This window comes from Anomaloglossus baeobatrachus, chromosome 3 (genome assembly GCF_048569485.1).
Source record: "Anomaloglossus baeobatrachus isolate aAnoBae1 chromosome 3, aAnoBae1.hap1, whole genome shotgun sequence".
Lineage (NCBI taxonomy): Eukaryota > Metazoa > Chordata > Amphibia > Anura > Aromobatidae > Anomaloglossus > Anomaloglossus baeobatrachus.
This window is the reverse complement of record NC_134355.1, coordinates 387,646,830-387,661,907: the sequence shown is the minus strand read 5'-3', so window position 1 is coordinate 387,661,907 and position 15,078 is coordinate 387,646,830. Positions and strand designations below refer to the sequence as shown.

The window sequence follows — 15,078 nt, the reverse complement described above, 5'->3', positions numbered from 1 at the left end:
GTTGCTGTTTCGTAGCATCGATGGACTACCTGCCTTAAACCCTGTCCCATCTGGGGTGTGCCCCAACAGCTGGCGTGTGTTGAGATGTGATGATGTGTAGAACCGACACTGATCACCCAGGAATTCAGGATGAGCACAGCACCTAAAATCAGGTGCTGTGCCCTGTGGCGTCTGAAGCCTCAGGGGCGTCACACTTCCCCATGGTAAATCCCAGCACGTCCATGGGCTGCAAAATAAAACAAAACATTCATACCGCATTTTAAATATGCTATAAACAATAAAACTTTCATCCCTTTATGGGAGGCACTTTCTTGAACCTTGCATAACATTTGAACATTTTTTTTATTGCAGCATGCTCCTATCTTAATTCTGGTAGGGAGCACAACTGGTGCAACTATATACAAGGTGGCGTCCTGGCCACACATAGTCCTGTGGCCCACATGTCCATCAACTTTTTATCATTCTAAAAAAAACCAAACAAATTAGTAGCAATATACTTCAAAACTTTTTATATCTAAATTCCGGCCACCTAAAGTTCAGTGGACCGGTCGTCCATCTTTACTGAAATACAAACATATACAGGAGAAAGAATTAGGGTGACGTCTTCAAAAAGAACAAGGGGCTAAGGGAAAGTCAGGGTGATGTCTTCACAAAGAACATAGGGACTAGAAAGGGGCTATATACATATTGGGATCCCAGTGTCTTACAGGTTGCGATCCTGTTCTGGCACAGCTCCAGATACCAGGTATGCTGTAGTCAGCAATGTCTGAGTTCCCTGGTTTTGGGAGCTTGCTGCGGGACTGCTGTGGGAATGTACTACTGGTGTTACATCTTCCTGGTGAATATGGGCGTGCAGAGCGAACCATCCGCGTGCACCCATTTGCCGGGTGTACTCCACTCTATCACCCAGGTGTACGTCCCGTCCTTGGTAACCTCTCTGCAAATGGGCCTCAATATCTCTTCGGGACACGAAAATGTCTCTTTGACCCTGTCTCACCGGGCCACGAGCAGCTCCTCTGGTCTTACCTAGCTTTTGTTTTGCTGCCAAGTTTTCTGCCTCTTTTTCTTTTTGCTGAGCCCTCCGCCATTCTCTTTCTGACCGGTATTGGGTCAGCTGTCATGTGCAGAAGATCTCTGTGGCTGTCAGAATAGGTTGCATGGGGACGGTCATCCCACTTTCTCTGACTGGTAATGCATCCCAGGAGAAACAGGGCCATGCTGCAGCGGGTGCTCGAGCGGGAGGACTGGGAAGGGGCCCCACTAGGTTGTCTGGGCTCTGCCTGGTGGTTGTGATTACCTCCTTACCGGACTCCGTGGCAGCAACTGAAGGTATCTCACTTTCTGTGACGCTGGACGCCGCCTGGTTCACTGGCGCACGCCCCGTTCGGTCGCCTATTCAGCTGCTCGCTGCTCGGCTCCAGTCTTGAGCTTTAACAACCGCTGCTCCAGCCGCTTCACCTCTTCAGCCAGGAAGCTCAGGCCTGGGACCGGTCTTAACTCCAGGGCACCTCCCGGTGTTTCAGAGAGATTGCGCTCCGCCATGCCGCCTTTCAGGTCGTCCCGGTTACCGCTCATCATCTCTGCTGTGGAGCGCTCACCATCAGTCGACCCTTCGGTGTTCTGAATGAATCTCCTCCCTTCCGGGGGCAGAGTTGGGGTGAATATAGCTGGCTGGCGCCATGTCGTTACCCAGCCCGCTAAGGGTGGCATTCCTCCACCCACTACCCAGTACATCTTGGTGATTACTTTTTCTGGCCGCCACAGTCTCAATTTTCAAAAGTCCAGTCTCTTAGCGCGCGCCATTTTTCAACACTCAGCAGAGCACGGAGGGGGCGGGGCTTATTTTTGCGCTCTTTTTCAACTGCTCACTGTATGACGTAGTTTAATTTCTGTCACATATGACGCAGTTCAATTTCTGTGGTAAATTAATGGCGACTTCAGTTTCCACACAATAAAAAACAGTCTATTAAACACAGTTCTGAGGCACACAGTACCCGGTGGTACCGGGCACGATCATCCTGTTCGTGACGCCAAAATGACTCACCCGCCCCAGGGCTTTAGGTGACTCAGTGTCGGGCCGGACTAGTCCGGGGTAGTCAGCGGTGGCGGGGCCCGACTCCGTGACCCTGGCGGAGTCAATTAAAATGGCGGTATTGAGGGAGATGATGATGGGAGTTGTAGTTAATGCTTAGTAAAATTCGTGACGCCACCTGTGGATTGCGGCTTTGTAGCCGCCGCTGCTGGATAGGACCTCTGGGGCTGATGTTGTGGCAGCTGAGGTGTTTCTTGCTCCCCACAGGTAGAGCAGGACCCCGGGGCAACCGTTGGGAAAGTCTATGGTGGATGTTGATGAGGTGCAGGAGTGACCGGGCGCGGAAAGAAGTAGGCGACACAAAGGCTGCGGTTCAAGATGGCGTGTGTTGAGATGTGATGTGATGTGATGATGTGTAGAACTGACATTGATCACCCAGGAATTCAGGATGAGCACAGCACCTAAAATTAGGTGCTGTGCCCTGTGGCGTCTGAAGCCTAAGGGGCGCCACAAAAAACAACCCACAGTTCCCCATTGTAGCTGCCTTATTGTATGCAGTAATTGGAGAGAAGCTCTGCGTCACCGATATATAGGTGCTCAGGGGAAAAAAATACAGAGAAATATAGAGAATAGAGAAACCAAGGAAAAAAAAAAAATTGTGAAAACATACCCTGCTGTAACTAAATAAAAGCATAGTGCATATAAACATAGGGTACTTAGTAAACACTGTTTTTGATCAAAAAAAGCATAAAGCTATCCCACCAAACGTCAAGGTGTACCCAGTTGGGATAGTACCTACACTCTCTAATATTAAAACCTTACCATGGGTCTAAAATAGGCCTCAATGTGGCTAAGGGCTGAGAGCGACCGGGTCCCAACAGGACACACACAGTCAGGGGGATTCACAGAATGAAATGTCCAGCTCGCTGAGAAGGGGGCCACTCCCTGTTTGTACTGAATACAAAAAAAACTACATAAAAACAAAAAAGTGAGCCGGCGTATGAGATGGTATACATGGAACTTGTGAGACCATGTTCACACTGGCCATGAGACAAAGAGAAACCAAGGAAAAAAACAACCCACAGTTCCCCATTGTAGCTGCCTTATTGTATGCAGTAATTGGAGAGAAGCTCTGCCTCATCGATATATAGGTGCTCAGGGGAAAAAAATACAGACAAATATAGAGAATACCCCGGCACACTATTACTCCCAAAAGAAGAAAATCATTCGACTGTTCATATGCAAATTTCTTTTTATTGATCAAATTGTGCTGTAAATTATGAAAAATGATTCGTCCAAATAAGTCGACGTTTCGGCTGTAGGCCTTTGTCAGACTGGACTTTATCACTGTTAGTATGACAGTATGCAATCACATCAAGGCGTGAGCCAAGGATTAAACAGCGGAGGACAATGCGTCAATTATGATATGTACTGTTATGAAGTTTGTATGATCTTGCTGTTAGTAAAATGTAAACCAAGGACTATTATGTAGATGTAGGGAGTGCATGTGTCACATGCTGTGTCAATGGAGATATCACCCCAGGGGGTTAATAGCAGGTTCCTGGACCTAGCGTTAATTGTACAAAAGAATCACCTTCCCCTGCCTCACATATCACAGCCGGACTGTTGTGGGGTCCATATTCTGATCATATATCAGTAGCGGCAAATTAGTGATGTTAACCAGTAAGAGATACCAGGCCGTTTATGTACAATATCACCGGTAGGACCGGAATCATCAGAGGCCGTTTCCACACTGGTGCTGGACGTGCGGTCTGTGAGTGTTCCTCAATAACGATCAACAATATGGTGAGTATTTTTGATCGTTAACGGTCATTCCTGTGTTTCACATGCAACGACGTCGCTAATGAGGCCGGATGTGCGTAACGAATTCCGTGACCCCAACGACATTTCGTTAGCGATATTGCTGTGTGTAAAGTGCCCTTAACACAGAAAGTTCAGGCATGCCTGTTTTGTCACAGTCAGGTCTTTTGTTTATTTGCAATGTTTGTTTAAGCAGCAGGACCCTTATCATTACAAGACTAGAAAAGAACAGAAGAACAACACCTCTCCTTCTCTGATTGACACCTCAATGTCAATGTACAATCTCTACTGAGAGGTGGGGCAGCTCCCTGGGCTTAGCTACATGACTAAACCTAAAAATTCATAATGTGTCAGAACGGCTGCAGACAGTAATCTAAGTGATACATGGTTGGATTCAGAATCTCCTTGCCTACATCATGCTGCTTTCAGATGAGATAGCAAAACCTGCTGACAGATTCCCTTTAGGGTATGTGCGCACGTTGCTTTTTACCTGCTTTTTACCTGCTTTTTTGCTGCTTTTTCTTCTGCGCTGTTTAATGTGTTGTATAGCAAGGATTTAAAATATAACTTTTAATAAATATAATGATAAAATAAATCAACGTGCAAAGTGAAGTATAATAAAAGGAAGGATCTCACCCAGTTCTTCTCCTGAGGGATCCACACCACTGTATAATCCAAGGCGGGCGGACACCAGACCAATGACGTAAAGCAGGGGATAAACAGTACAGTTACATTACCCCTGTCGTGCCCCTGCAATAGCTTCCGCCCTTACAAGGGCAGCACCCAAGTCAGGATAACTACCCCAATAAATACACAAAACCCCTCCCAACGCGTTTCCCACTGGCCATTAGCACATACACTTAAAGCGGTGTGTGAACACACTGACTGAAAGCAAGTAGTGTAATGTATTGACCTGCCACTGCAGGCTTTACCTTCTTTTTCTCCCCTGAGGAACTCTCCGGTCACACGGAGAGGGAAACGCGTTGGGAGGGGTTTTGTGTATTTATTGGGGTAGTTATCCTGACTTGGGTGCTGCCCTTGTAAGGGCGGAAGCTATTGCAGGGGCACGACAGGGGTAATGTAACTGTACTGTTTATCCCCTGCTTTACGTCATTGGTCTGGTGTCCGCCCGCCTTGGATTATACAGTGGTGTGGATCCCTCAGGAGAAGAACTGGGTGAGATCCTTCCTTTTATTATACTTCACTTTGCACGTTGATTTATTTTATCATTATATTTATTAAAAGTTATATTTTAAATCCTTGCTATACAACATATCATATTTAGGATTTAGGCTACATCTCCCTGCCAGGTGGCAGGTTTGCTTTTCTTATTGCGCTGTTTAATGCCAAAATGGATGTGTTCTTCTATTCAAGCAAAGTCTATGGGAATTTGGGTTTCTTGTTCACACTATGTTGTTCAAAATGCTGCCTTTTTGTGGCAGAACTTTGGTCAAAAACTCAGCTTTGCAGTGCAAAACCCAAATGGCAAAAACAATTGACATGTTGCTTCTTTGAAAAGCTGAGTTTTTGACCAAAGTTCTGCCACAAAAAGGCAGCATTTTGAACAACATAGTGTGAACAAGAAACCCAAATTCCCATAGACTTTGCTTGAATAGAAGAACACATCCATTTTGGCATTAAACAGCGCAGAAGAAAAAGCAGCAAAAAAGCAGGTAAAAAGCAGGTAAAAAGCAACGTGCGCACATACCCTTAATATGATAGTCACTGCAATGATGCACCATTGCATTTAAAAGTGATTTGAAAGATGTACTAATACTTATCTTCCATGCAATATTCATTATCTGGGTGGACTTAAAAGGTTTTTTTCCTAAATATTTACACGAATAGCCTATCTGTAGTATTGGTGAATTGGGGAAAGGTTCTCATTCTTGGAAGCCTCAGAGATCAGCAGAGCTAAGAAGCAGCAGCACCTACTGGAGCTCAGCAACTGCTTCTATTACTTTTCTTTCAGTACCCGGCACAGCAAAGTCTGGAATGCCAGTCACTATGTTTGTAGTATTTGACAGTGAAGTCTATATTCATGTTATTGTGATTTGTATCCGCTGATTGGCTGCAGTGGTCATGTGATGTACCTCACCATATATTCAATCTAGCAAACGATCGGAGGACTTAATACAAAGTGTGGAGGATCGGCACCAGTATGGGAAGTGAACATAAATAGTTTGTTTTCTTACAGCACTATGGACTCATTGAGTATAAGTAATAAAGTAGAAAACAAATCCTTTATAAGAGGCCATGGTTTTCTAACACTTCCGACTGCATTTTTGCTTTGCTGGTCTGTTGGGGCCCTGATAGTTGGATCCCCACCAATTATTCTTGGATGGACTATTCAAAGTAAAGGCCACCAATATAAAATCCTTGCGAATCTCATATGACACAAGAAAATTGTCTAATTATTAGGAAAAAGACGTCTCAGAGGAGATCTCATTTATATGTATAAATACATGTGTGGTCAATATAAAGGACTGGCACATGACTTATTCCTTCCAAAGACAATACTAAGGACCAGGGGGCATTCACTGCGAGTGGAAGAAAAGCGATTCCGGCAGCTAAATAGGAAAGGGTTCTTTACAGTTAGAGCAGTCAGACTGTGGAATGCCCTACCACAAGAGGTAGTAATGGCAGATACTATAACAGCTTTTAAAAAAGGGCTCGATGATTTCCTCAGTACACAAAACATTGTTGGCTATAAATGATTTAGTGACAAAATGTAGAATTGATGGAGAAGGGTTGAACTAGATGGACCTAGGTCTTTTTTCAACCTATGTAACTAATGTAACTATATATTAGGTTCTAATGGTTAAGTACACCTTAACAAAATCTGATAAGTAATTTCCTTATAGTACTGCCTTGTGTATTTGGGAAGTATATAAATATTTTAAATAATGTTATGAGCCCAGTTGTATAGTCATCGGATAGGAAATGTGACATGTAAATTATTTTCACTGTCTGCATAGTTAAGACGTGCACATGCATGAGGACGTGTTTTCAGTAAATGGACAATTTGCTTGCTGTGAACTAACTTGCATGTTTACTTATATTACCTGTGATATTCAATCTACTTTTTTCTGCATTGTGAGCCATAACAGAATCTGTTTTCAAGTTTCTTTCATTATAAAGTGTCTGTTTAAGCTTCCGGTTTGGACTAAAGTTTTGCTAATTACATTCTTCTTTGTTTTATGAAGTGGCTACAAGATATATCAAGCGTGTATGATCATAAGTTGTTTTTTTGTTGTTTGTTTTTTTTTAATTATAAGCAAAGCTTATCTATTGTTTACGTCAGAAAGTATTAGATGGATCTGACCTAAAATTTTAATAACTATAATTCCCATTTACAGCCAGAAATTGAGCTTCAAGGAGAGAGTTCGTATGGCAAGCCCAAGAGGTCAAAGTATAAAAGGAAGACAAACATCTGTTGGAGATCGACGTTCCCCGAGCACTGATATGGCCTCAGAAACAAGTCCAACAAAAGTACAAAAGAGCTGGAGCTTCAATGACAGAACAAGATTTAGGCCTTCCCTCAGATTGAAAAGCTCACAGCCGAAACCGGTGACCGATAGTAAGAGTGTTTGCATTACTAAAACTATAATGTGAATATATACATGAAGTTTTATACTCTATTCACAAATTCACAAAATCTATCAATACTTACTCAAGACATATGAGCTCTAAATAGAAACATTCAAGAAGAGCAACTAAGAGGAGCAAATTAAGAGTAGCTAGGACCCCGTGCAGTTTTAGAGCGTGTAGGTGCTCCAGCACCCGATGTATCACGTGATGTCACATTATTCCCTTTTGAGATCATGTAATAGGTCATGTGATTAAAGCGGGCTTTACACACTACAACAAATCTAACGATGTGTCAGTGGGGTCACGTCGTAAGTGACACACATCCGGCATCGTTAGTGTTGTTGTAGCATGTGACAGCTACGTGCGATTGAACGTAAAACCATTCATCGCATACACGTCGAGGCAACACACATCGCAGTGTGTGGGACCCCCCGGGAACGATGAAGAGATCATACCTGCGTCCCACCGGCAATGCGGAAGGAAGGAGGTGAGCGGGATGTTTACGTCCCGCTCATCTCCGCCCCTCCGCTTCTATTGGCCGGCTGCCGCGTGACATCGCTGTGACGCCGAACGTCCCTCCCACTCCAGGAAGTGGATGTTCGCCGCCCACATCGAGGTCGTATGGAAGGGTAAGTACATGTGACAGCAATTATTCGTTTGTGTGACACGGTCAACAAATTGAACGTGTCGCACATACGATGGGGGCGTGTCACATCGCATACGATATGGTATGCAGAATTAAAAGGTGTAAAGCAGGCTTGACACACAGTTGCTCTGGTGCACATGTATATTTGCAAAATAAAAAGGTTTTGGTACCGTGTTGGCCAGTTGAAAAATAAAAGACAGCACAAATATTTTTCCCTTATGTACAGCAGTCTATTCATAAAAGAATGCTATTCATAATAGACATAATAGAGGATACAATCTAATAAAAAAACAGCAGTATTATACAGTATATAACAAGAGGATGCTATATAATAAGGTATCGAGCTATAAATAACAAAAGGGAATGTAATTAAGGAGGGTGTTATATATAACAGAGGATTCTATGAAATAAGAGAAGGTGCTATATATAACAACAGGGAATGCTGAGTAATAAGAGATCAATACGAATCGACACCTTGCATACATAAATGCTATGATTAGAGAGTGTAAAACTCACAAGGCTGCGGACGTGAAGCGATACCTCATGGAGACCTTCCTACAAGTCATTGGGTATGGTGGCTGCGTGGAGTGGCCTCCACGCTCACCTGAGCTGACCCCATTGGACTTCTTTCTGTGAGGTCACATCAAACAGCAGGTGTATGCGACCCCTCCACCAACATTGCAGGACCTAAGACAACATATCACAGATGCTTGTGCAAACGTGTCGCCTACCATATTGCACAACGTGCAGCAAGATACAGTATGCTGTCCAGAGTCCAGATGTATATTGCAGCTGACAGTGGCCACTTTGAGCATCAAAGTTAAATGAGCGCCATATGCATAACCAGCACTCAATGTTTTGGGGGTTCATGGGTTTCATATCATAGCACTTCTGTATGCAAGGTGTCGATTCGTATTGAATTGATGATGGCCTAAAATGTTTGAATTTACTTTATTTCTCTATCTCGTTCCGTTTTCGAGATAAAAATGCTAACTCCGTTGTTTTCCACCAGGTGGCGCTATAGGTGGTTTCATTGCTTAGCGCATGGATACTTTACTATACCTAGACACCACTTCTATGCCTATAGCTGCCGCCGTTCTCACGTTAATGGCAGTGGACAGGATATGGGTGGACACACTGTATAACAACAAGTGATGCTATGTTGTTAGGGCTAGATGGACGGGCAGACCCGGGAGGTGGATCCACTGGGCCGAACTCCCCGATGAGGGAAAGGAGTCCGGTAGCCGGAGCACTTTAGGTAGCAGGACAGTCCGTGCACTGGAACACAATGGAGAAGTCCCTGGGACCACGAGGTCACTGATGGTGGTCCGGGTGACGGAGCTCAGGTTCGGAAGCCGTGATGATGTCAGGCGGGGTCCGGAACCGTTGGAGCGAGATGACGGGTCACCGCAGGGAACCGAGATGGTACGGACTGTCAGGATGGCAGATGGGCAGCGTTCGGGGTTCGAGATACAGCAGGACCGGATGGCGATGCAGGATCGGCTCTAGAAGACAGAGAGGTAAGTATCTCACAGAACACAAGGAGACCTGACTCCTAGCTTGGGAAAACACGAAGAACAGGCCCCGCTCCCTTGGACATTAACCCCCTTTATACCCTGTACCTGTATGCATCATTTCTTGTCAGTGGACACTGGCCCTTTAAGAAAGGGTCAGTGACCGCGCGCGCGCCCTAATGCGCATGCGCGCGGCCCGGGTGCCAGAAGCCAGGGCAGGAAGCTGAGAGGAGGACGCAGCAGAGCCGGCCAGGGACTGGGAAGCCGACGGGCGCCTGGAGCGGGGACCAGGAGGCCTGGGAAGCGTGGGTACTGGAGGCTGGGGAGCGGGGAGCGTGGCAGGTGAGCCGGGGAGCGGAGCAGAGGACCCGGGGAGCGGAGCAGAGGACCCGGGGAGCGGAGCAGAGGACCCGGGGAGCGTGACATATGTGATAAGAAAGGGTGGTATATATAACAGGAGATGCTATGTAAAAAGAGACGGTGCTATATTTAACAAGAGATGCTATGTAATAATAGAAGGTGCTATATATAACAACAATATGCAATACGGGCCAGATTGCTATGTGCACATAGTTTATTAGCCTGTTTAAACTGACAAATTGTGAGAGATGATCAGCACTCCACCCCTATTAACGTTGTGCATGTGGAAAAAGATCCAAAGTAGTACAAAAAAAAGTCCCAGTGCTTTCTTTGCAATTCCATTTCTTTATTTCAGGCTTCACTACCTGAATGTTTCAAGTCCTCCCAAGCTTTCAACAGCAGCTCAACAAGCCGAAATCTCATCTATGCACACGCCACCTCCAGGTGCCATTTTCCTTAAGTCCTCCGCTGGGAGATCAATGAGCTGGACGCGGAGCATGCGCAGATGAGATTGGGCACCATTATTTGAAGCCCGCACCACCGACAGAGCATCTCACCCGCCGCACCACCCTGCTTCACACAGGCCCCACCACAGCCAGCACAGCGCGCATTCTATTCCTACTGGCAAGCTACATTCACATTTTAAGACGCACCTCTCATTTTCCTTCCAAATTTTTGAGAGGAAAAGTGCGTCTTATAATCTGAAAAATACGGTATATTATCTGATTGCCGCTATCAAACCCTTAAAGAACACTGTGAATCTCTGAGAGGGACATTTAGAACACAAGATCCCAAAAGCAGGCCATTGGATACCCAAACAGAAAGGTTTGCTAATCAGCTGGTGAAATAATGAGTAGACCCGAACTCACGGGCAAACTAATACCTTATTCAACGCACCAGCAGCCGCATCAGACTGTGTACTCGAATATTCTTCAGTAAATGAGCCCTTCTTCCCAACTTACAAATGTTCATTACCTACACTTTACAATAATGCCATAATGTCTCATAGGTGTGGATACCAATTCTGGGACCCACTTTTATCTGCAGAATGGCGATCAGTCAACCCTTTATTCTGCCCATGATAGAAGGGAATGACCTAAGGGGAGGGCAAACAAGTGCACATCTTACAACACCAATTTCTTTTGGTCTCATATAAAAAGCCAAGCATGCTTTCATGGCAATCTCTCCATTCATATCTTGCTTCACCAGGCACAATCAGGTTGGGGAACCTCACTGTCACGTTAGGTACGAGGAAGTAGCAAGCAGACTGCAAAAGGTAAAGTAAGGAGACCCCTGTGTCTAGGAAAGGGGGAGATGGTGACCCCTGACCAAACCTACAGCTGGTCACTTGGGTCCCACACCCCACTAGATAGGTGCGTACCTATGCGCCGAGCCAACACCTGACCCTAGGTATCCCTACTGCTAGACCCTAAATAGGAATGGGTGTGATGAGCTCTTTGTTAACCTCACTAAATGCTAAAGGAAGACACAAGATTGTCACCCAGTGGGAAAGGGGGAAAAGCCTAAACTACAGTACTTATCACAGATGATACAGGCAGGAGTTCAGCAAGCTTCAGCAACGATACTACAGATGAGAGCAAGCCACCTGCTTGCAAGCAGAGCTAGCATGAACTGAATAATATCACTAGCCCCAGCCCAGGGAAGAAGGAAGTATGAAAATACTCATGATCAGCAGCTGGGTGGAAGGCGAGCTCCTGCTGGGTCCAAAAGGGAGAGAGATGAAATTCAAGCAGGAAAGCTACCTATTACAATCACTACTGACAGCAAGAACAATAGAAAGTCACGGAGCATTGAGCAGCCAAACATTGCATTCTGTAGCCAAAAACCACATAACTGTCTGTCACACGTGACACACCCGTGACACTCACTTTTATCTGCATAAAGCAGATGAGCGATCACTTTCATAGTCGGGAGGGGATGCTCATTACTATGTGTTTTCCTGTTTTCTTTTGTAGCTCTTATTTGTCAAACAGAATATTCCTTTGCAATTTTGGTTAATGGAAGTACTGAATTGTTCATGTAATATACAGTATATGCACCATGCATATGCCAGTATATTTAGGTATCAGACCTACTTAAACAGCAGGGGCAGAAATACCGTTGTTGCACCTATGCAGCCACACAGGGGCCCAAGCGATAAATGGGGCCACTCCTACCTCCAAAGCAGCAAACAACTTTTGTCATAGACCGAACTATTGGACTGCAAAGGGCCCATATACTTTGTTTTGTACTGTACCCTCCACTGCTTAAAGGACCGCTCTAGCATTTTATTAATTGCATCACTGAAGTGGTGCTTTAATTGTAAGTCCCCTGAAACCTGCCTGTTACTTACCTTCTGGCGGCTGCACCTTCTATCACCATGTCTCCGGTGGGCTACAGTGATTTGTGACTTGTCAGCATCTTCCAGTGTTTCTAGTAGCGCACCGGAGGTAACAACTCAATACAAGTCTATGAGAGCCTCATTCTGTTTTAATTCTGGCTCTCATTGAGTTGCATTGAGACCTTGTGACATAAATTCTGACTTCCGGCTGGTCAGAAGTTACTCTCACAACATGGCGCCGCAGGATCAGAGCAGTGTCGGTAAAAGGTGAAGCTGCTGGAAGATGCGGTAACACGCTGGGGGCAATATAGGGGAAAACCAGTGCATATAAAGTAAATACGAGGCTTATATTTGCAGCCAGAGAATTACAAAGCAACATGCAATACAAAACAATAAACACTTGCCTGTTTGGGCGCTTACTAACATAGATTATCCCTGACTCATGCTACCAGGGCTTGTATCTCCAGTCACATTTTAGCCCATATCCAGCTCACAACACAGAATGTTACACCTCAGGCTGTCTCCCCCTTACTGAATGATTTCTTCAGCCTTTTATGTGGCTGTGATTAGGTCAACTCCCTCAGCTGAGTTAGCTGAGCAACTAGGCTGCTACAGCAATATCTCACTGAGGTTAACTTTCTGGGTCAAATATACACTTCATCCAGTATGACTCCTGTCTGATGGTTGCAATGTGCATATGACAGGGGGCTTAAATTCAAAGCACCATTCCAGCACTGAAACAAAATGCTGCAGTTATGATTACCCCTTCATGACCGAGGACGTGCCCATACGTTCCTAAATCATGAAGGGATGATCACTGCCGGCTGTTGCGGTGAGCCTGCAGTGATGCACGCACATGTCAGCTGACTTGAACAGCTGACATATGTGTGTTGCAGATGCAGGTGGATCTGCGATCCACCCGCCCCTGTTAACTCCTTAAATTGCGCTGTCAAAATGTGAAAGCGCGATTTAAATACCTGGTGCGGGTAATGCGCACTTAACCGCTGCCATCGGAAGCCCCATGACGTGATCACGGGGAGCTGATGGTTGCCATGGTAGCACAGGGTCATGTGATGAATCCTATGCTATTTTTACTCACTTCCTGCAACAGTCAGCTGAGCGGTGGCTGTTACAAGAGATGAGCATTTCTCCTGGTCTGAGCTGTGCAGCTCTGATCAAGAGAAATCAATGAGCAATCAGACTTCTGATCCTTAAAGTCCCCTAGGCGAACTAGTAAAATAAAATAAAAAAGTTAAAAAAATTTTAAAAAAGAAAAAAGAAATAAAAAAAACCTAATTCGGCCCATTGAAAATGAAAAGGTTAAAAAAATAAAAATATACACACATTTGGTATTGCAGGGTTCAGAAACACCCAACCTATCAAAATATCAAATCAATTAACCTGATCGGTAAACAGCGTAGCAGCAAAGAAATTCCAAATGCCAAAATTACATTTTTTTGGTCGTCGCAAATTTGGAGCAAAATGCAATAATAGGCGATCAAAACATAGCATCTGCACAAATATGGTATGGTTAAAAATGTCAGCTCAAGACGCAAAAAATAAGCCATCACTGATCCCCAGATCCCAAAAAAAAAGAACACTATGGGTTGCGGAAAGGGCACAAAAAGTGCGCCACTTTTTTGGGATAAACGCCTGAATTTTTTTTAACTCCTTAGATAAAAGTAAACCTACACATGTTTGGTGTCTACAAATTCATACCGACCTGAGGCATCACACAGACACATCAGTTTTACCATGTAGTGAACATGGTGAATAAAATATCCCAAAAACCATCATGCAATTGCACTTTTTTTGCAATTTTTCCACACTTGGAATATTTTTGCCGTTTTTCAGTACACTGTATGGTAAAATGTATGGTTTCATTTAAAAGTGCGACTCATCTCGCAACTAACAAGCCTTTATGTGGCAAGATTGACGAAAAAAATAAAAAAGTTACAGGTCTTGGAAAAAGGGAAGCAAAAAAAAACAAAAAACGGAAAATTGCCCGGGGGTGAAGGAGTTAAAGAGTAAACTCCCGAAATAGAACTTGTCATTCTTTCTGGACAAACTCTCTGTAGTATCTTGATTTTCCTGACTATTATTTATCGCTTGAAGTGTCTTTGTCTTTAGATCTCACTGGATATCACTGAATAAACTGTAAAAGATAAATATCTTTATCAAAAAGAGATACAATACATTGCATTTTCTTCAAAGTGCAGAGATTTGTTCTATAAACTATATTTAACATGTATTATAATCTACATATAATCGTGGCCTCTTTTTGATAATGTTCAGAGGAGGAAGAAAGAAAAAGCAATAAAGAAGAAAAATTACATACAATGGATTCGTATTTCATACTGATTGTCGAAAAGCTTGAGAACAAAAATCTGTTTTTTTTTTTCTTAAAAATGATTCGGAGGTCACACTGCCGTAATTTTGAGCACTGTGCAGCCGACAGGCAGAGATGTAATAATGCCGTTATTAGTTAGACATCCTACTCCATTTCTACTCTTTTTATTCCTTGTTTAAAGCTATTGTGGGGTATTCCTCTTTTTTTGTATAGTGCTGAGCTACTTTTCCTTTGTAAATATCGATCGTAATAGTAGCTGTGATAGCTCAATTTTGCCGTTTCTGACAACTAAGGATGTTTAACCCAAATATTGCTATTATGACAGCTAAATGAAAAGAAAAATAATGGGAAATACATTATTTTTTTTTCATCATTTGTATAGCCAGCATGAATCACTTCTATGGGGATGTGAAGGGAGGGGAT

At 44.1% G+C, this 15,078-nt stretch overlaps 1 protein-coding gene across 4 annotated transcripts in view; it reads left to right on the top strand.

The window, feature by feature from the left end:
• The window catches only part of KCNQ5 (potassium voltage-gated channel subfamily Q member 5), an 894,563-nt gene that overhangs the window by 792,619 nt on the left and 86,866 nt on the right, over positions 1–15,078 (top strand). For all 4 annotated transcript variants that reach the window (XM_075340207.1, XM_075340208.1, XM_075340210.1 and 1 more), the window contains one exon: positions 7,213–7,433. In XM_075340207.1, the coding sequence (XP_075196322.1) occupies positions 7,213–7,433 (221 nt within the window). The remainder of the gene's footprint in view (positions 1–7,212; positions 7,434–15,078) is intronic.